The sequence below is a fragment of the Sphaerodactylus townsendi genome, linkage group LG01 (assembly GCF_021028975.2).
Source record: "Sphaerodactylus townsendi isolate TG3544 linkage group LG01, MPM_Stown_v2.3, whole genome shotgun sequence".
NCBI lineage: Eukaryota > Metazoa > Chordata > Lepidosauria > Squamata > Sphaerodactylidae > Sphaerodactylus > Sphaerodactylus townsendi.
In genome coordinates, this window is record NC_059425.1 from 6601062 (window position 1) to 6623067 (window position 22006).

The 22006-nt window shown below is 48.3% G+C and overlaps 2 protein-coding genes across 2 annotated transcripts; both read right to left on the reverse strand.

The window, feature by feature from the left end:
• Positions 1-789: 789 nt before the first annotated feature.
• On the reverse strand, positions 790-11448 carry LOC125440360 (protein S100-A6-like). Its single transcript, XM_048510145.1, has 3 exons — positions 11307-11448; positions 4675-4835; positions 790-915 (listed from the first exon to the last, which is right to left on the reverse strand). The coding sequence occupies exons 2-3, from the start codon at positions 4810-4812 to the stop codon at positions 790-792; spliced, it is 264 nt and encodes an 87-aa protein (XP_048366102.1). The 5' UTR covers positions 4813-4835; positions 11307-11448.
• A 6079-nt stretch (positions 11449-17527) lies between these two features.
• Positions 17528-20935, reverse strand: LOC125436387 (protein S100-A6-like). The gene is made up of 2 exons (XM_048503348.1): positions 20798-20935; positions 17528-17668 (listed from the first exon to the last, which is right to left on the reverse strand). The coding sequence occupies exons 1-2, from the start codon at positions 20933-20935 to the stop codon at positions 17528-17530; spliced, it is 279 nt and encodes a 92-aa protein (XP_048359305.1).
• Positions 20936-22006: the final 1071 nt, after the last annotated feature.

Genomic DNA, 22006 nt, shown 5'->3' on the forward strand with positions numbered 1-22006 from the left:
TGGGACCCTCGTTACGCCGGGGACGCATTACCCGCCATATGTCCCAGCTTTCGACCTCTGGGGTTCGGCAGAGGCCAATTTACTAGAGATCCCCTGGCCCCTCAATGATGCGGCTGGCCTCCCACTTTCGGGCCAGGGCCTTCACGGCTCTGGCCTGCCTGGTAGGAACACTCTTCACTCCAGCTGTCCGGGCCCTCTCGCGGGAGCCTTAGGGATTTCATGGGGCCTGTAGCAAGGCGAGTTGTTCCACCGGGCTTTTAGAGAAACCAGCAGCTGGGGTGCCCCCTTCCTTCCCCTAGGTTGGAATCCCAATGCCAGCAGGGATCCATTATTAGATCTATGGTTCCCTTACATGGGTTGTTACCCATCTTGTTAAAGGGTGAGAGTTTGGGTTGGGGCCTTCAGCCTTGATATATTATAATTGCTGTTTATGGTACCAACTTATGGATGTTTTATGATGTTTTATGTGATTTTGCCAGTGTACCCAGAGCCCAAGAGCCGAGGATTTAGGCGGTATATTAAGTCAAATAAATAATAATAAATAAAAATAATAATAATACCTCAGTATCAGATGGTACAGACAAATGGGGAGGGGCGTCTTGTCTTACCGAGATTCACATAAATATTTGCATTAATTCCTCCCTGCTCCCCCCCAAAAATGCAAGTTACATACTCCATCCTGACATTACAAAAATCATTTTTATTAGACACCAAATTTCTTACAGAGGCACTTCCTGATCCTCCATGCGGCCTTGATCTGGCTGGAGCTCACTTGCATAGCCGAACCTGTCAAGCCTCATTGTAAATCATTGCCATAGCACCCAAAAACGTCACATATTCCTTGAAGTCCACACAATGGTCTCCGTCGCGATCAAGATCAGCCATCAGACCTTGAATCTCCGATTCATGCAATTTCTAGGGTGGAAACAAGAACACCCCCCCAAAAAAAATAACACATTAGCAACCTTTGAATAAGACCAATGGCAAGTCACCAAGTTCAGAAAAGGAGGTCCAATTCTGGGTTGTTCCTTTTCTTTTAAAAGCTCAGCAGGCCATTCCCACATTGGGTGGGAGACCCAATTAATGCGTCACTGCAAAGAAAAATATCCTTAACGTAGTGCCGGGTTTTTTTTTAGGAGAAACACGGCTGTAACAACACCAAGTGCACAACACATACCTAACAGCCAACTGTGTCTTGATCTGCGGATACTTAAATCCACAGGATTGGGCCAAATAAAGAGTAGGAAGGATTCCTGTGAACTCGAGGGTACCCCAGGTTAACAGGAAAGTTCAACATTCACCAAAATTGGATGAGAAGGTTAAATTCCCCCCCCCCCCAGCAAATGGCTCTGTGCTTTCACACACCCCACCACCATTGCAAGTCCCAGGAGGAGAAGAATTTTGGATTCATACCTCCCTTTTGCTCCTGTGAGAAGATTCAAAGGGGCTGACAAATTCCTTTCCCTTCCCCTCCTCACTACAGACACCTTGGCTGATTCTGCATGTGCCAAAAACAGCAGTGTGAAAATGGTGTGAACACAGTATAAACCCTCTTACACCGTTTTAAACCCTTTTACACCATTTTCACATCTGTTTCCTGCTGTTTTGGCCCCATCACCGAAATCAAGCCCTTCCAACAATGGTGGTGGGGCTGACAAGTTCTGAAATTACCTTGTAAGCTAACTTAGGGTCACCAGCAAGAATGTAGGAGTAGGGAAACAAATCTGATTTACCAGGCAAGAGTCTGTTGCCTGTTTGTGTGGAAAAGTGGGGAATCAAACCTGGTTCTCCAGATTAGAATCCACTACTCTTAACCACTACAACTCACTGGCTCTTCAACTCCACTTGATGGGCTGGGGTGGCACGCAGAGAAGAGCCATAACTCCGCTATCACTGCCTCTCCAGTGAAGATAGCAATACTGCAGATAGGCAGGTAAGGAGGAACCGTCACTGTCACAGAAGTTCTGTGACAGACCCACACATCATTTCTGAGTTCTTTGTTGTATTTCTAAATAAAAATCTCTGTTCTGAACCAGAACAGTTATAAAGCAAGAGTTTCTGCCTTCCCCTCTGGCCATTTCTCTACTCAAGATTCCTCCGCAAGCTGTTTTGCCTCCTATGGGGGAAAATCTATGGGGTCTTTCTACTCCTTATGCTCACAAAGGTGGAAGCCTTCAGACTAGTTAAGAATAGGCTCTTGGATCTTGATTTTTTCATGGTGACTCTTGCCGTGCCAAGACAACCCTGTTCTCCAACTACATTATTAATCCCATCGCGGCGTGGAGATTATGGCAACATCACCGATCTGCTGATTAATCCCACCCAGAGGAGAGCCTTGGCTACTGCAAGGATGTAATGTGCTGCCATCAGCTCTGCTGGAGGAAGATTTCCAGAATATCGGAACGTTCTAAAAGAGTTTGTTCATGGGATATGACTACGGTCGAAACACTTGACCATTCTTTGTTTTCTATACTTGAAATACAATAAGATATGCATGAAATACATAAGAATTCCCATTTTCTTTCAATGTTACAGGCTGGCATAGAGTGTTATAAGATACCCAATCTCCTGAACAGCTCTGATGTGCTCTTTTGTGAAACTGTTGCAAATTTTATACTGGAAATTAGTAGTTCTAACTGCATTTCTTAACCTTGTTTTGTTTTAAAATTTTGTCCTGTTTTATATGCCAATAAAGGCTTGTGTTGTAGGGCGTCTTTCTGTCTTTCCCACAATTGGGGCACATTCACTAGGGATACAGCCTGTCATTGTTCACTTTCTAAACTTTCCCCATCTTTGATGCATTCTTTAAAAAAAAACTCGTCAGCTTTCTATAAAGGGCGCCACTCGAGGACATTAGAAAGCAATCTGGACAGGAAGTTGTGCATTTTCAAATGTCAACATTTTTCCTTCCGTAGGTTTGCTGCTAGCAGCTGTCCTCAGCCCCAGTCATCTGTTCTTGATTATTTGAGTAACCGTAGAAAAATGGAGGGGAAAACAGTCGGTGTAAATTCCCCAGTTTCTTATGCTAAAGACCATAGAGGCTGTACAGATTCCTGGGGCATCACCAGGATGTGATCAACACATTCTCTGGAGAAAAAATGATCTTGGAGGGACAATTTGGCATGTAAAAAGTGGCCGTTTGGGAACAATTATTGCTGTTTTTCCTACTTAGTCAATCTTACACTCCCAGTTGCAGGCTTCCAAGAATACTTTTCATTGTCTGTAAAAGAAAAAATGAAGGTGGGGGAAAGGGGCAGGCAACTTCTTATCATGAAACATATCGGTCCCCAACCCTTTTTGACCTGAATGGATTCCACGCAGCACAAATATATCGGGCTGAGGAGCAAAAATATCCCATTTTGTGAAGTTCTTCCCCGCAAACTGGCTCAAGTCTGTTATATTTATTGCAACCCAGGTTTTACAAAAGATCATGAAACTAGCAATCTTTTTACAAAATCAAATGTTTCCTTCTTGCTTGTGTGAATTATGGCTGCAAGAAGCGTCCAATTTCCCCCGTTCCATCCACCATTTGTGTGGATTCTCTAGAGAGTTCACCAGTGGCGTATCTGCCTGGGGACAAGGGGTACCCCTTGTCCCCGGGCACCACTCTTCTAGTCACGTGGGGGGCGCAAAATCAGCTCCCCGCGTGACCAGGAAGTCCTGCTGTCTCATCGTTTTCGTGTGCCTCAACCCCATCCGAGGCATGCAAAAATGATGAGGCAGCAGGACTTCCTGCTCCCTCCAAGCACCCTCTACCCCAGCCTGGACTCCCCCCTCCCTTCCCCCCTGCCAGCTGGGCCCCCACCTGGCAGCCTGCAATCTCTTCTGACCTCCCCTCTGGACAGGCCAGAAGAGACTGCAGTTCTGGCCTCGGAGACTTTCTTTTTTAAGCACTGAGGCCGGGGGTGGGGCTTGGGGAGCAGGAAGTCCCACCCCTTCCTGCTCCCCAAGCCCCACCCCCTGGCCTCAGTGCTTATAAAAGGTCTCCGAGGCCGGAACTGCAGTCTCTTCTGGCCTGCCCAGAGGAGAGATCAGAAGAGACTGCAGGCTGCCGGCTGGGAGCCCAGCCGGCAGGGGGAGTCTGTGGGGGGGGGAAGGTGGGTACCCTAGACCTTTCCCATGTCCATGGTGACATGGGCGGGGACTTGGACAGTGGAGGTGAAGCCTGGGGCAGAGGGGGGTGGAGCTAGGGTGGTGGGGGGCAGAGGGGGGCGTCAGAGCCTGGGGGGCATCCTGGAGACAATTTGTCTCCGGGCGCCATTTACCCCTGGTACGCTTCTGGAGTTCACTCAAATGGTGGCTGTCCTGTGGACACCTTTGAAATTCTGACACAGAGCAGTCAGCGCAGTGCAAAATGGCTGCCGCAGGAGGTGGAACCATCTACAAAATGGCTGCCGCAACTTTCCTTTAGTCACACAGTGAAGCGTCTTGTGTTGCGGAGACAGCTGTTGCCAATACAACATTTTTGACAAGCCGATCAAATGTCCAATGGTCCGTCAGAAGGCCTGCTGGGCAAAAACCACATCTGGCCCCACTAACTTTCGAAAAACACTCAGCAGGTGCCAGAAATGTGTTGGCCGCTGCCGTGCCCAGCTGGGCACGATGTTGGGGTCACCCAAATGGGGCCAAAAGCAGGAACTCACATAGTTCTCAATTGCTTTTCATCATACTCACTGGCCCGATGGTCAGCTCCTTTTGGATCAGTTCCTTCAACTCCTTCTTGTTGAGGGTGTTCTTGTCACCTTCTTTGCAGGAATACTTGTGGAAAATGACAACGAGGGTACCGAGAGCTTGATCCAGGGGGTGCTCCATCTCGACAGTTTATGTTAGAAGATCTGAGAAGGGAGAAAACCAAACAGGCTCGTCAGAGGCCATGGGCAGGCAGATTCAGTTTTTCAGCCAGGGGTCCCAACCTCACAATAATATTTCAGTCCCCAAATATCTGGTTATTCTAAGTCCCGTTTTGACTGAATCAAAGGCTCAGCACCCCATGGCGATGTTTATAATCTAGCGAAATACTGCCGAAACGTCGCTATTACCAGTTCCATTTGGCCAGAAGAATGTCTGAAAAACCCATTCTGCAGCATTTTGGCATTATTTCATAGAAATGTGAGCTGCGGAATAGAGCCCAATCGATTTAAATCGTTCAGGTAAATTTAGAGCCCAACCCCATACTTTGCATGTGTTTCGTCATTAGTACAACTTGTGCGTTGGATTCTCTAGTGTAATGGAGTTGGCCAAACAACTCTAGAAACTTTGGCATGGATAAGGGCCATAAAATATTGGCTGCATATACATTTTCTAGTGGGATCCAATAGCTATACTCCCTCTCTGTTATCAGATCACTTTATTTCAGAATGGTATACTTTGATCTTTAGAAAGGTTGAAGCTATTGGTTTCTCCTTGGACTCACTCCTTATGCTTACAAAGGGGGAAGCCTTCAGACTAGTTAAGAATAGGCTCTTGGATCTTGATTTTCATAATTTGACTCTTGCTGCCAAGACAACCTGTTCTCCAACTACATTATTAATCCCATGTGAGCGTGGAATTATGGCAGCATATCTTCGTCTGCTGATCAATCCCACCCAGAGGAGAGCCTTGGCTACTGCAAGATGTAATGTGCTGCCATCAGCTTCCACACATGCAGAATAATGCACTTTCAATCCACTTTTACAATTGTTTGCAAGTGGATTTTGCTATTCCGCACAGTGAAATCCAGTTGCAAAGTGCATTGAAAGTGGATTGAGAGTGCATTATTCTGCATGTGCGGAAGGGGCCTAAAAGGAAGAAGACAGGCCTTACCCCTCCAATGAAATAAGGAAAGTTATTGGTAAGAATCCAGCAAACGGTGTTCTAATCTCTCCCCAAAGGTATCTGTAAACACTCTCCCCCATCCCCGCATTTCAAAGGACTCTCCTTTCTTCCTGTCAGCTGTCTTCATTGACCCTGGTTAGGTTCCAAGATCTGATGAGATCCAGCTAGCCGGAGCCATCCAGCCAAATATGCCTTTAACCTCACTTTTTTAAAAAAAATCTTGTACTTCCTTGCTATTTTCATCTCTGCAGGCTACGCAGAACCTCTTCCGTGTTCCATCTTAAAGCAGAATTGAGTGACAGACCATTGTCTCCACCCCTTAAAGTGTGAGGAAAGGCAGGAGTCAGAAGAAACACACCAAAGCCAAATGCAGTTCTACGGCCGCCTGGGGCACACAGAACTCTCTAATTCCAGCTGATCCTGGGGTGTGCTGTTTGCGTTCAGTCTGAACACGAGGAACGTGGCCGAAGGATCCAGCTGAACAAAAGCCCCTTTGAAGCTGTGTAAAGCCTCTGGATTCTGGATTAAATCCTATCTACTGCAACTTGACAGAAGAAACGGTCTCCTCAAAAGAGATCCTAGGGAGAAAAAGGCATTCGATTTCGAATCCCTTTCATGGCATATAAACAGTTTAACATTAACATTGCAAGATAATAACAGCCTTTACAACTTCTGACGAGTTAAAATAACACCCTTTAAAAATGTAGCCACCGCTTCCAACAGCTCGTAGTTGTGGCTGTTGAAAAGATACATAACCTTCTGTTTATCTGTGGTGCCTTCACTTCCATGCAGGAAGGGGATTATGTGCTTCTTCCTACCTATCTCGTAAAAAGGACAATTCAACAGCATATGAGATACTGTTTCCACAGAACCCATGCCACACGGGCATTTCCTTTCTTTATGTGGGATTCCAAGGTGGCGTCCAAGGCTAAAGGAGGAAGGCAGAGCATTACACCTAGCTAAGGTGATTGCTCTACGCCACCGGGGAAAAAGGCATTCAAAAGCATTCTGAGAGGGGTTTTCTGGAATGGGGCGGCTGGGCTATCTTGGACCATCAACCATAACGGCTGCTTTGAAGCCCGACTCTGTCTTTGCACTTTCTGGTTGCATGACTCATCACTGCCCGAACAGCCACACCAATGCAACTAATATCTGGCAACATTCAAATTGCCAGAGACCTCCCAGGTCGCTGGTTTTCGTTCCGCTCCTGGATCCCTCCCACCTGCCCAACCCAGGCTTGGTTTCCTTGGACAAGACGCCCAAACTTACATCAATGGCAAATATTTCCATACACAACGCGCATTCGGTGCTGATTTCCATTTAATCAAAAGCACGTAGACGCCTAGGGGAAGCCATCTGTTTGGTTTAAGCAGGGGTGACTAAGGCTCTAACAGAGTGCTGTAAAAGGATTCATAGGCTGTTTTTTCAAGGTGAAATTGTACTGATGTTAGCAATGGGGGCATCCCAGTGCTGCAGGGAATTCTTCACAGTCCTCAAAGCTGCGCTGGGTCTGCCCCTGCGCAGCACCACCATTTTTCTTTCTCCCCACGGCTTTCGAAAAACACCAAATTGAAGATTCTTTTGAAATGCTCCTGTGTGACTCCACTTGGCTCTGTGCGGTTCTGCTGCCGTGAAAACACCACGGCAGCAGAACCGGGGCCATTTTTCCTGCCTCACTGCTCTGCCCCCCCCCCCCAATCAACAGGTGATGGCTGTTTGACAGAATCGGCGCACTCCCCCCTTGTCTTAAATCCATGGGTGCGTGAGGGACTCACTCCCCTCCCATTCGGGCACTTTCAAACACACACACACACACACACACACACACACTCTGTCTAAAATCCATGTGTGAGAGAGAGAATCGCCCCCCTCTCTCTCGAGGCACTTTCAACCCCCACCCCACCCTCCTGTCTAAAATCCACATGCGTTTGAGAGAATCGCTCTCCTCCCATCTGGGGCACTTTCACACACACACACATACACACCCTGTCCAAAATCCATGTGTGTGAGAGAGAATCGCCCCCTCTCTCTTGGGGCACTTTCGACCCCCACCCCACCCTCCTGTCTAAAATCCACATGCGTTTGAGAGAATCGCTCTCCTCCCATCTGGGGCACTTTCAAACACACACACACATACACATACACACCCTGTCTAAAATCCATGTGTGTGAGAGAGAATCGCCCCCTCTCTCTCGGGGCACTTTCGACCCCCACCCCACCCTCCAGTCTATAATCCATGTGCGTTTGAGAGAACCCCCCCCCCCCACTCACTCAGAACACTTTCAAACACACACACCTGTCTAAAATCCATGTGTGTTTCAGGGAATCGTTCTCCTCCCATTTGGGGCCTTTTCAAACACACAGACACACACCCGTCTAAAATCCATGTGTGTTTGAGAGAATTGTCCCCCTCCTGCTCAGGGCACTTTCAACCCCCCCCCCCCCTTGTTGAAAATCCACAGTTTCTCCCTCATGCCCTGGGGGTCCCGCAGAAACAGCAGGGGCATTACAAAACCGGCTCTGCCTCAACTCGCAGAAAGAGCCAAGGAGCCATGCAGAGTCAAAAACTGGAGAAACAGGAAGGGCGGCACCTAAGATCCCTGGGGCATCATCGCCATGCAAAAATGGCCATAGTTGCACACTTTTAGAGAGCTTTAAAATAAATTCACAGAGCTGGGAAGTTTTTCAATGGCTATTAGGCATAGATAAATGGAACCTTCCCATTCCAAGGCAATGTATCTTTAAACCACAGCTGTCACATTCCTGCACGGGTTAAAGAGTTTCCCTGAAGGATTCCCCTTTCCCCAGCTAGCCACTGCTGGAAACAGGATACGGGATTAAATGAGAGTCATCTTGTTAAAATACTGTAAATGAATTTGGTTGGATCATGTCTGATCAGGTTGGAGAGAGCAATTCTCCCCTTGAATACGACACCGCTGGGTGTCTCGCGGTTAGAGAGAGATGCACAGACACGCACACTGACAAGAATTTTATACGTTGTTCTCCACAGACTTTTCAAAGTGACAACAAGCTCTTTTTTCCTCACATATAACAGCAGTCTGGATTAACCCTGCTGATTGCTGAGGAGAGGCTTCTGTTAGAGCGATTGTAAGAACATAAGAACATAAGAACTAGCCTGCTGGATCAGACCAGAGTCCATCTAGTCCAGCACTCTGCTACTCGCAGTGGCCCACCAGGTGCCTTTGGGAGCTCACGTTCAGGATGTGAAAGCAATGGCCTTCTGCTGCTGCTGCTGCTCCCGAGCACCTGGTCTGCTAAGGCATTCGCAATCTGAGATCAAGGAGGATCAAGATTGGTAGCTATAAACCAGTGGTTCCCAAACTTATTTGGCCTACCGCCCCCTTTCCAGAAAAAATATTACTTAGCGCCCCCTGGAAATTAATTGTTTAAAAATTTTAATAGCAAATAAACAGAAAGATATATGTATTAATGTTTCTACCTGTGGCCATCACCGCCCCCAGGATCGCTGCAGCACCCACGGGGGGGGGGGGGTGGCGCCCACTTTGGGAATCACTGCTATAGATCGACTTCTCCTCCATAAATCTGTCCAAGCCCCTTTTAAAGCTATCCAGATTAGTGGCCATCACCACCTCCTGTGGCAGCATATTCCAAACACCAATCACGCATTGCGTGAAGAAGTGTTTCCTTTTATTAGTCCTAATTCTTCCCCCTAGCATTTTCAGTGAATGCCCCCTGGTTCCAGTATTGTACTATTTGTACTGTTTGTTCCACCAAGAAAGGGACAACAAAAGATTCGGGCTACAAACCCATTGCAAAAAATACTGGGTGAGATTTATGTGCAAACAAGAAGGAAGGCAGTTGGGTGACCTTGGGCTAGTCACAGTTCTCTCAGAACTCTCTCAGCCCCACCTACCTCACAAAGGTGTCTGTCGTGGGGACGGGAGGGAAAGGAGTTTGTAAGACACATTGCGTCTCCGTACAGGAGAGAAAGGCGGGGTATCGATCCAAACTCTTCTTCTTCCTCCCAGGAAACAGACTTGGTGCCAGTTCCCGAAAAGGTTGGCCCCCAAAACAGGAGCTTTCGGGAAGAGGAAAGCCGGGGGGGGGGGGTCCCACCTTTCCAGCTTACATGACCTAGATGGGAACAGGGCATGTATGCCCCAGAATTACAGTTCAACTCCAGACTACAGAGATCAATTTCCCTGGAGAAAATGGATGTTTGGGGGGGGGGATGTGGAATTGTACCCCACTGAGGTCCCTGACCTCCCCAGGCTCCATCCCCAATCCTCCAAAAGTTGTCCGAACAACGGAACCCGCGACATCACCCCGGCCCCACCCTTAAGCTAACAAACAGCCTGAGAAATGAGTTGCATCCCTTGGAACAGCTCTGTGGCTTTCCTAACGGTGCACCAGGGTGCACCGTCCGATTCCTTGCAGGAAACAGACTCCCCCCCGCTCCCTTTGATGCTCTCTCTTGTTTTGGAGCTGCTGGGTTTGGAACAGTGGCCCCAGACAGGCAGAAATGCCACCGGTGAAGTTTTGTCCCCCTTTGCCGGGGATGCGGGAGCAAGAGAGAAGAGCCTTTGACCCGGTTTTCCGACGTCCTGCGAGGAGGATGAAAACAGGCCCCTGCTCCCTTGATGCCGCCTCCTCCTCATCCCGGCTGCAAATCTTTGCTGAGGATCACAGAATCCCACCAGCTGTCAGCACCGAGCGCAGAAGGCTCGGCTATTACAAAAGTCACATTTTGCTGGGAAAGGGTAATTAGGCCTGGCGCCTGAGGAGAGCCCCACCCTTCCAGTCCCATCGCCTGATACTTCTGCTCGGGCCCTCCTCTCGTTTTTCCTGTTTTTTTCCTGCCCCAAACCGTCCATTACAAGACATTCCTAAGCCCAGCGGATCTCCCCCACCGCCCCCACTCTGCAGAAAGAAAACCCGGGGAGAAATCTGTCAAGGGAGTGATGCGAGGCAAAAGTTTCCACTGGAATGAGCCCTCTTTGGCAGACGAGGCGAAAGCCACAGCGTTTCCCCAGCCCTTTTCCACGGAAAGTCTTTCTTCTGCGCTCCGTCGCACGGCTTAGTTGGGAGAAAAGCACTCTGCACATGCTCCACTCATTGCGGCGCTGTAATTGATCAGCTGGATTCTGGACAGCCTCCAGTCTTAGAGGGAGAAGAGAAGTCAAAGAGGGAACAAGAAGAGAGGTGGGTTTTTCACCCTTTCCGGGGAGGCAGTAGCCCAGACTCTGAAATGATTGCCAGCGGCCTGGATGGAGGGGCGGAATCCTGCCCCCTTAAGAGAAGTTACTGGGATGCAATCAACCAGATGTTGTTTAATAGAGCACGAGGGCTCTATTAAAGAGGCAGGACATTTTTCTCCAGGCCTGTTGGCAACCTTAAGAACTATCCTTGGGAAGAAGAGGGGTGGGGGGGTTGAGAACTTCAAAAGTTCCACCAGGCATCAAGGAGTCGATTCCTCTGCAGAAGACAGGAAGAAGGCGTAAAGGACTTACCAAGAAAGGATCAAAAGGCAGATGTTGAGTGCCAGGAGATGGAAGAGAAGTGCTAACAGACCCGCAGCCAGCTCTTATAGGCCTGGGTGGGAGGTGAATCCGGTTCTCCGGAGGAGGGTCGATTGGGTGGGGCTTCCAAGCCAGGCCCCCAACTCTGCATATTCTCCACTCCACCTGCCGCTTACTCAGTCCCACGCTCCCAGTCTTCCTGCCCAGATTCCATATCATCTGCTCCATCATTAGCTCAGGCTCCCAGCATCTTTCGCACACAAAGAGGCCATTCTAGCCAGCATCCCACACCGCCGGTTGCCGCTCCCTCTGACAAATGGCAATTAAAAAACAGACACCTGCCAAAAAAAACCCTTATTCTCACTAGAGCTGGATCCGCCCCTCCTGTTATAGTGCAATTGATCTCGGCCTCCATTACGCCCGGGTCCTTTCTTGGCTGGAGGAGCAACTGAAAAGCGGAGAAGCTGGGTTTTTTTGCTGAAATAAATATTGGGAAATATTTCTTTGGTTGAACACCCACGAAAGCTGCTTTATACTGAATGACTCTCAGTCCATCAGCGTCAGTATTGCCCACATCAGTATTGCGGCGAACGTCCAGGGCCACAGCTGGAAGACTTTCCCATCATCCTCTGCTGGTTCTTTTGATTGCAGATGTTGGGGACGGAACCTGGCCCAGTCTGCAAGTGCAACCTCTAACTGTGGGTTCTGTGGGGCAGAACTTGGAAGGAGTTGCAAAGAACTAAATTTTAAAACTCTATAGAGGCCACTATCTGGTTAAACATCATAAAATTTGGGCTGCATATTCATTATCAAAGCTCCGACAACTCACTGACGCCACTCACCTTGAGAGAACTCCATCACTCTAAATGGTGCACAACAGTTATAACAAAGATTGCGGAACTGGGCTATGATAGTGACTCTCTGAACATGCTAACCCTTACTGAGACCTTTGCCCTCATCAAAGAGCGGCTACTAGCAATGGATTATCAACAACTGCAGAGCTTGGCCAACAAATCCTGCTCGCCAATGAACGTGGCCATTCCATTTGTGCAGGGGAACCCAGCCTACTATATTGCAGCGCTTGCCAACCCTATATATAGGAGAGCCTACATGCTGGCTAGATGTAACATTATGCCATCCCCGCTCCACAGAGGAAGACTCAAGGGTCTACCAAACGATAAGAGGCTTTGCCCCTGCAGTCCAGGGCAGTTGGATTCCATTGCGCCCATTCTCCTCCACTGCCCACTTTACCAGAATCCAAGATCCAGCTTATTATTACAAATCATTGACTCTATGAAAACCCTGACAGAGCTTGATAAAGTAAATATGCTCTTAAACTGTAATGAGCTTGACTGTTGTCTCGCAGTGGCAACGTTTCTGGCTGAGGTTTGCAAACTGAACTTATGATCCAGCGTGAAGTTTTATCTAGTAATTTTAACTGTATTTATATTGTATGTTCTGTGTGCCAATAAAGGCTTATTGAATTGAATTGAATTGAACTAAATTTTAAAACAAAATGGTTTACTTCCTTAACAAATAACACTTTTAACATTAACATTTAACATTAACAATTTACAGTCCTTCTAGGTTGCCTTTCAAGTCCTTATCTTGACAATCTACTGATAAATGCCAAGTCCAATTCTTCCTGCTGGTGGATGGCTTATGAAGACTTCAGAGGCTTGGTGAACGGGATCCAAGATGATGAAGGTCCCCAAACGAACTCCCATCAATTACATACATAGCAAGCCCTGAAACAATAAATTCTAACATTTACAATTATAGCAAAAATAAACGACTCCTTTCCCACTAGTTCCCAACAACTTCGCAGTTACCTTAAACAAGGCGTTAAGAGCTTATAAAGAATTAAATCGTCCCAGCCTGGTAGCCTCAGAGCTTCCTCCAACTTCACCAGTTTTTGCAGCCTTCTTCTGCTTTGAGTCTCCACCCCCTTTCTGGGTCAACCCATTCTGAACAGAGGGGTTACACAAGCCAAGCAGACACTCTGCCATTGAACCAAAGCACTGCCAACCAAAACAGGATGATTGTTTCAGAGCAGAAATGTGCTATCTATTCGCAACCGGAATTGGGTTTTGTTTGTGAGTTGCGTTGTGCCGCCTGGTTACGTCCGATAGTTATTGGCAACGTCTGCCCAAGTCTTTTCAATTAAAAGCATCTCATTCCCCGCGAACTAAATTTGAACGACAATGAAAACGTCTCGCTGCTAACGTTTTTCAGACCGTTTGTGCTGCTTTCCTGCTTGAACAGGATGTCCTGTGAAGATTGTAGGCTGCGCCGGATAGATGGTATCAGCAGCTCTCTGAAGTCGTGGGGGGTGGGTGCCCATTTTTGCATGATGTTTTCATGAGACCCGGGCAGTGGGCCTTTTGCACGTTCTGCCACCGGGCTTCGGCCCTTCCCCAAGACACTCGTTTTGGTTGGTTGATGCAGAAACCCTTAATTAACCTTCATTTTGAAGCCCCGCCTGGAAACGGACCACCTTCACAGTGCAAAAGAGGCTGGGCCACAGCCCGGCTTCTGCGCAGCGTTTGCCATGTGGAACTGGGAACCTCACATGGCAGTTGAGTAAGGATGTGAACTTCACTGGAGGTACCACTTCCTTCCTGTCAATCACATCGTTGTGGTAGAGTGGCTCTGCTGACCCACACGTGCTATTCAGTTTGGCCCCCTGAGGCATCCAGGCACCCAGAGACTATCTGAGCTCACCCCAGCAATGTAACTCTGTCCTGGCTCACTCAGTGCTTGGAGTAGTGGTGGGATCCAAAAAATTTAATAACAGGTTCCCATGGTGGTGGGATTCAAACAGTGGCGTAGCGCCAATGGGGCTGGGCGGGGCACGACGGGGGCGTGGCCGGACATTCCAGGGGCGGGGCATTAATAATTTCTCTGTTACTGTAAAAAACTCTTACTGTAAAAAAAAAGTTCCTAATTTCCAAGCTGGTATCTTTCTGTCCATAATTTAAACTCATTATAGCAAGCCAACAGAAACAACTACTTCTCCTCTAATGGACTGCCTGTCAAATACTTAATACTTTCAAATACTTAATTTTGTTTCCAGAAATCAAAAGAAGGAGACTTTCCTGAAACAAGGAACTTGACCATATTTCTAAAACATGTTTTAAAAACAGCCCAACGGGGAGAATTATCCCGTTTTCTACCTTCGCTAACCAGCCACATAGGAAACAACAGGACTTTATGATTTTTGGACCTAATGGAATTTCTAACGGAAAAGCAGACCCAATTAGTAACCCCCTCTCGGCACACATAAATAATTAGTAACCCACTCTCGGGAACTGGTGAGAACCTGCTGGATCCCACCTCTGGCTTGGAGGGCTTTCCTTTTCAGAATGCTTTCACCAACTGGTTGATTTCAGGAATTACTCGTCAAGAACCTCAATACCCCCAACTTCCCTTCAGTGTTATGAGGCTCCACCCAGTTCCCACATCTCCCACAATCCAAGGAACAGTTACCACACGGACGGCTGCTCACACTCAATTCCCAAGGATTACATTTACGTTGGCCTGTGACTAGCACAAGGGTGGAGGATGAGCTCAGCAAGGTTCCACTGGCTGGTATAGGCCATGAACCAGCCCCAGATCTAATGAACAGCAAACTAGTGTCAGGGCTGTACCACTTTAGGTAGCAGGTGACTGCACGCAAAGAGAATCCCCACACACAGAAGCATAGAAGGCCCGAGACAGAGATGGGATAGAGTCAAAGGTGGGATCCAGCAGGTTCTCACAGGTTCCCGAGAGTAGATAACTAATTGTTTGTGTGTGCCGAGAGGGGGTTACTAATGGGTGATTTTGCCACGTGATTTTTGCCTTAGTTACGCCCCTCCTCTCAGCAGTAGCATGCAGAACTTGAAGCAGTCTTAGCAGGAGGTGCACCGGCGTCCGTGGCAGCCTGCGCCTGCGTGCATTTGTTTCCCGCCCAAGGACCGGCGCAGCGACTGCATCCTTGCCACAGCCCCGCCCAGGAATGCCCCGCCCCTGAATGCCCAACCACGCCCCCGTCATGCCCTGCCCAGCCCCATTGGCGCTACGCCACAGTTTTGAATCCCACCACCATGGGAACCTGTTACTAACATTTGTGGATCCCACCACTGGATAGAGTTATGGCCTCTAGCACGCATGGATAGGTTTCCTGATTTCCAAGTGGATGCTGGAATGTCCTGGAATTATTATTATTATTATTATTATTTATTAAACTTGCTATACCGCCCTATCCCCGGAGGGCTCAGGGCGGTGAACAACATAAAGTCATACAAAAAAAACATAAAAATCTTAAAACAGGTACATCCTACAATATGGCCCGCGAGACCCATTTACCACCCTCGTCCAAATGAGGAGGGTCCCAATGATGTTAGGGACCCTACTAGCAGGGGGCAGGCCGGTCGCGCTGGACTCTCCAAAGGCCCGTGGAATAATCTGGTTTTGACAGGCCCTATGAACTTCTCCTGTCCCGCGAGGGGCCCGAATAGCTGGTGGTAAATGTGTTCCACCAGGCTGGTGCCAGGGTTGGTGGGAAGGCCCTGGCCCGCGTGGGAGGCTGGCCAGCCACCAGGGCCAGGATCTTCCAGGATTCGCCTCTGCTGATCGCAGAGTACTTGCCGATTACGCGGGTAATGCGTCCCGGCGTAATACCTAGGGTCCCTAGGGTCACAGAAGGCCTTAAAGGTCAACAATCTACCACCTTGAACATGATTCGAATTCTACAGGTAAATCAATGCAGCGCTAACACAGGGGAGATGTGTGTTCACGAAGGCACTTCTGTGAGCAACCGGGCTGCCGTGATGTTGGACCAATTTCTGCTTCCGGATCAGGCTAAGGGAAGGTCTGGGAGAGCTTGTGCTACAATAGTCCAGTCTGGAGGTGACCTGCATGGGATCACAGTGGCTAGGCCAGTGTTGAGAGAGGCAACAGTCGACGGGCCTGTCGAAGATGGAAAAACGCAACCTGGAAAGAGTATACTACCTGGGTCTCCATTGAGAAAGAGACGGAATCCAGGTGGGACCCCAGGCTGCGACCGGGGGGGTGCCAATATGGCCCCTCCCCACACCGGGCGGCTGAAATCCCCTAACCACCCCTCTACCTAATTAAGCCAAAGCGATCTCCGCCTTCTCGATGGATTAAGTTTTAACCTGCCTTGTTGTAACCAACCAGCCACCGCCTCCAAATATTGCTGTAGAGCTGTAGGCAGCGCACTTCTCCATCAACAGAATGTCCTGGAGGCCATTAGCAACTGATGGCAGAGATCAGCCCAAAGCTCTGTACCAGCTGAGCAAGTGGTCGATATAGATGTTAAATAACAGTGGGGACAGCAATGCCTCTGAGGCACCCAATGAAGCTTCGCACCTGAAGCTTTGTCCCCACACCACACTTGCTGACTACGCCCCCGGAGGAACGAGGCAATCCACTGAAGGACAGTGCCCCAAACCCCGGAAGCGGCCAGGCGGTGGGTCAAAAGGTCGCGGATCGCATCATATCAAACGCCAGCAGAGATCTAACAACACCTCAGCAGCCATCCGGCTTCGCCAAACCCCAGTGAGCTCCATCTCATTCCCAAACCCCACCCTCCCCTGGTTCCATCTCCAGAGCTCCAGGGATTTCCCAAATCAAAGATGGCGTCCTTTATGTGGGCGAGTATTCGGTCCTGTCAGTTGCTCACAAGGTCAGTTCATGGAGGAGACTTTGAATGGCTATTAGCAGTGAGAGCTGAGTGGAACCTCCATCTTCAGAGGCAGAGCACCTGTGAATACCAAACTGACAAGAGAAAGGGAGGGCCGTTGCCTTCCTCTCGTGTTTGTGAACTTTCCGCAAGCATCTGAGTGGCCACGGCTGGAAACAGGAAGTCCGACTAGACCTGCCTTTATTTCTGAATTTGCCAAGCTCATGATTGATAGACCTACCAACGGCTTTTAGCCAGGAAAAAAAACTACACGGAACCTCCGTGAACAGAAGCAGTGTACCTCAGTACCAGAAGGTGCAGACAAATGGGGAGGGGCATCTCGTCTTACCAAGATTCACATAAATCTTTGCATTAATTCCTTCCTGGGTCCCCCTCCCCCCCCCAAAAAAAATACAAGTTACAGACTCCATCCTGACGTCATTAAAATCGTTTTTTTAATTAGGCATCACATTTCTTACAGAGGCATTTCTTGATCCTCCGCGTGGCCTTGGTCTGGCTGGGCTCAGTGGGCGCCTTTCAGTCCCTCATTGTAATGCACTGCCAAACGACCCAGGAGGGTCAGATATTCCTTGAAGTCCAGCTTCTCGTCTCCGTTGCGATCCAGATCACCCATCAGACCTTGAATCTCTTTATCATTGACTTTCTAGGATAGAAACAGGAACACCCCCAAAAAAATAACCCATTAGCATCCTTTGAAAAATACCAACGGCAAGACACAATGTTCAGAAAAGGAGGTCCCATTCTGGGTCATTCCTTTCCTTTTAAAAACTCAGCAATTCACGTTCATTGGGGGTGGGGGCAGAGTCACTGCAAAGAAAACTATCCTTACCACAGTGCCATTTTGTGTGTGTGTATGAGAAATACAGCTGAAACAACACCAAGTGCACAACACATACCTAATAGCCAACTGTGCCTTGATCTGCGGATACTTAAACCCACAGGATTGGGCCAAATAAAAAGTAGGAAGGTTTCCTGTGAGATGTGAGGTAGGTGAGGCTGAGAGAGTTCTGAAAGAACTGTGACTAGCCCAAGGTCACCCAGCAAGAATGTAGGAGTAGGGAAACAAATCTGGTTCACCAGGTAAGAGTCTGCAGCCTGTTCATGTGGAAGAGTGGGGAATCAAACCTGGTTCTCCAATTAGGACTAATAAAAGGAAATACTTCTTCACGCAACGTGTGATTGGTGTTTGGAATATGCTTATGCTGCCACAGGAGGTGGTGATGGCCACTAACCTGGATAGCTTTAAAGGGGGCTTGGACAGATTGATGGAGGAGAAGTCAATCTCTGGCTACCAGTCTTGATCCTTCTTGATCTGAGATTGCAAATGCCTTAGCAGACCAGGTGCTCGGGAGCAGCAGCAGCAGCAGAAGGCCATTGCTTTCACATCCTGCACGTGAGCTCCCAAAGGCACCTGGTGGGCCACTGCGAGTAGCAGAGAGCTGGACTAGATGGACTCTGGTCTGATCCAGCTGGCTCGTTCTTATGTTCTTACTAGAGTCCGCTACTCTTTACCACTACACAGTGGTACACTCTTACTACTACACTCTTACTAGAGTCTACTACTCTTCCTTCCCTTGATGGGCTGGGGTGGCACGCAGAGAAGAGCCAGAACTCCACTATCACTGCCTCTCCAGTGTAAGGCAGCAACACTGCATAAGAACATAAGAACATAAGAACTAGCCTGCTGGATCAGACCAGAGTCCATCTAGTCCAGCACTCTGCTACTCGCAGTGGCCCACCAGGTGCCTTTGGGAGCTCCCGTGCAGGATGTGAAAGCAATATAGGCAGGTCCCTGTCACTGGTAGCCCTGAAAGAGGCGTTGAGATGGCTGCAGGTGGGTGTAATGAGGAGGAATGGCCACTATTGTTCTGAGGCCTGGGAGGGGCTACAAGGTAACAGGCCTTCAGGTGAGGGAGGAAGAACGGCTGCCAGCCAGTCTGGAAGAAAGTGGTTTGGATAGGAGGAGGGGAAGCCTAGGCTGCTGCCTTCCTCCCTCCCCCCTGTGGCCGAAACTGCTGCTCCTTGGAAACAATTATTGCCAGTTTCCACACTTAGTCAATCTTAGGCAATTTCTGCACTGGCAGCAGAAGCAGCTGGCCACCGGCAGGAGCCACGGGACTGTTCGCACGGGACCATGTGGGCAGCCCGGAAGCCGCTCCAAGCCACAGAGGCAGCTCCATGTGTTTACCTTTTCTTCCCAAAGCTTGGGAGGGAGGGAGGGAGGGAGGGAGGGAGGGAGGGAGGGAGGGAGGGAGGGAGGGACACGGCCACACTGCCCTCTGACGCTTCGCACGGCGCCGGCGGGAAGACGCCGCTTTCCAAATAACTTGCTCATTGAGTAAGTTAGGAAAGGAGCATTTTCCTGCCGTTTGGGGGTGTGAGTGTAACCCCCATGCTCAGAATGGGTTGACCCAGTAAGGGGTGGAGACTCAGAGCAGCACGAAGCAGCAGACCTCATGTAGTTGGAGGAGACAAGGCTACCAGACTCGGACCTTGATTTCTATAAGCCCTTAACACCTTGTTAAGGTAAACTGCAATATTGTTGGGAACTACTGGGAAGGTAGTTGTTTATTTTTGCTATGTTGTAAATGTTGGAGTTTATTGTTTCAGGGTTTCTTTTTGTGGTTGTAATGGGTGAGAGTTCTCCTGGAAACCTTCACCATGTTGAATCCTGTTCACCAAGCCCTTGGAGTCTTCAGGAGCCAACCCACTTGCCAAGAAGAATTGGACTTGGCAGTATCAGTAGACTGTAAATATAAGGACTTGAAAATGCAACCTGAACAGGACCTTGAAATGTGATGTTAAATGTTGATGTTATATGTTATGTGTTAAGAAAGTAAACCATTTTGTTTTTAAAAATTTGTTGTTGCAAACTCCTTCCAGGTTCTGCCCCACAGAACCCACAAGCTGAGGTTACATGAGCACGGCGCTGCTGCACTGTAGCAGTGGCAGCTGTATGAAAAATGCCCCAGGGACAGTGTTTTTACCGTCCCTAAGGCGCTGTATTTGGCCCGTGGAAAAATGGCTTTACACTCCCAGTTGCAGGCTTCCAAGAATGCTTTTCATTCTCTGTGGGGGGAAAAATCAAGGCGGGGGAAAGGGACAGGCAACGGCTTATCGTGTAACCCAGAGGTCCTCAACCATTTTGACCCGGGTGGATTCCACACAGCACAAATATAAGGGGCTGAGGAGCGAAAATATCCTGTTTCGGGGAAGAACTTTGCACAGCTTTTTTTCCCCAAAACTGGCTCAGCCTGTTATATTTATTGCAACCCAGGTTTTACAAAATTAACGAGTGATCTTTTTGCAAAATCCCAGGATTCCAATGCTTCTTTCTTGCTTGTGTAAATGATGGCTGCAAGAAGCATCCAATCCCCCCCCCCCTCCATCCACCATTTGATTTGATTCTCAAATGGCGGCTGCACTGTGGGCACCTTTGGAAATCTGACACTGACCTGTCAGCGCAGCCAAAAAATGGCTGGCTCAAGAAATGGAACCATTCACAAAATGACTGCTGCAGCGTCTTCGTGTTGTAGAGACAGCTGTTGCCAATACAACATTTTTGACAAGCCAATCAAATGTCCAATGGCCCGTCAGAAGGTCTGCTGGCCAAAAAACGCATCTGGCCCCACCAACTTTTCAAAAACACTCAGCAGGTGCCGGAAATGTGTTGGCTGCTGCCGTTCCCAGTTGGGCACGATGTTGGGGACCCCCAGATGTAGCCAAAAGCAGGAACTCGCATGGTTCTCAATTTGCTTTTCATGATACTCACCTGTCCAAGGGACACCTCCTTCTCAATCAGTTCCTTCAACTCCTTCTTGTTGATGGTGGTCCCGTCATTGTGTTTCTTCGCATAGTCGTGAAAAGCAGCAACTAGGGTACCAAGAGCCATGTCGATGCGGGATGCCATCTCGACAGTTTATGTTAGAAGTTGATCTGAGAAGAAAGGAGAAGACCAAACAGGCTCATCAGAGGCTATGGGAAGGCAGATTCAGTTTTTCAACCTCTACTCACAATAATGTCTCAGTCCCCAAATATCTGGTTATTCTAAGTCCCATTCTGACTGAATCAAAGGCTCGGCACCCCATGGTGCTGCTTATAATCCAGTGAAAGACTGCCTAAACTTCCCTATTACCTGTCCCATTTTGCCAGAAGAATGTCTGAAAAACCCATTCTGCAGTATTTTGACATGATTCCATGTAAATGTGAGCTGCGGAATACAGCGCAGTCTATTTAAATCATTCAGCAACATTTAGAGCCCAACCCCCATACTTTGCATGTGATTCGTCGTCGGTACGACTTGTGAGTTGCATTCTTTAATGTAATGGGGTATGTGGGACAGGAGATTAGGCCTGAAAATTGTATTTGATATTAAATATTATTAAATATTATTATATAACCAATATGACCAAAGATTCAAGATAGTTTTCTCTCTCTAGGCCAACCGGTCATCAGTTACATGCAGGGAAGATCACATCACTAAAGAATGTGTGGTACAGCATGGTACAGAGTCAGAGGAAAGATGGAGCTAATGAGATCATTGAAATTGTGTTTTTCTATATTTTAATGAACACTGAAATGATAGTGAAATATATGTAAAGTATGCATGAAATGTATTTTAGTAAAATCACATATTATAGGAATTGTTATACCTTTTAAATGAATAAACTGTATCTTTGTGAAATCTTTTTTTACACAGAAGATGTCCCTTTTTGGTACACCCCTCCCTTGGGAATCCAGGGAACTGTCTATCTTGATAGGAGCCAGAAACACTGAGCTCAGTTCACTGCCCCTTTGCCTATGGCAGGGGGACATGCAGCTTTGGGCAGAGGAGGAGGGAACATTCCAACTTTTGTGTAAGGAGGGTCAGACTAACCAATTTGATTTTAAGGTAAAGGAATGAAGGCATATATGGGAGAAATATGATCATGATAGAGAAGGGGTCATTATGACGATGGGCTTACATCACTGAGGGGAAAGC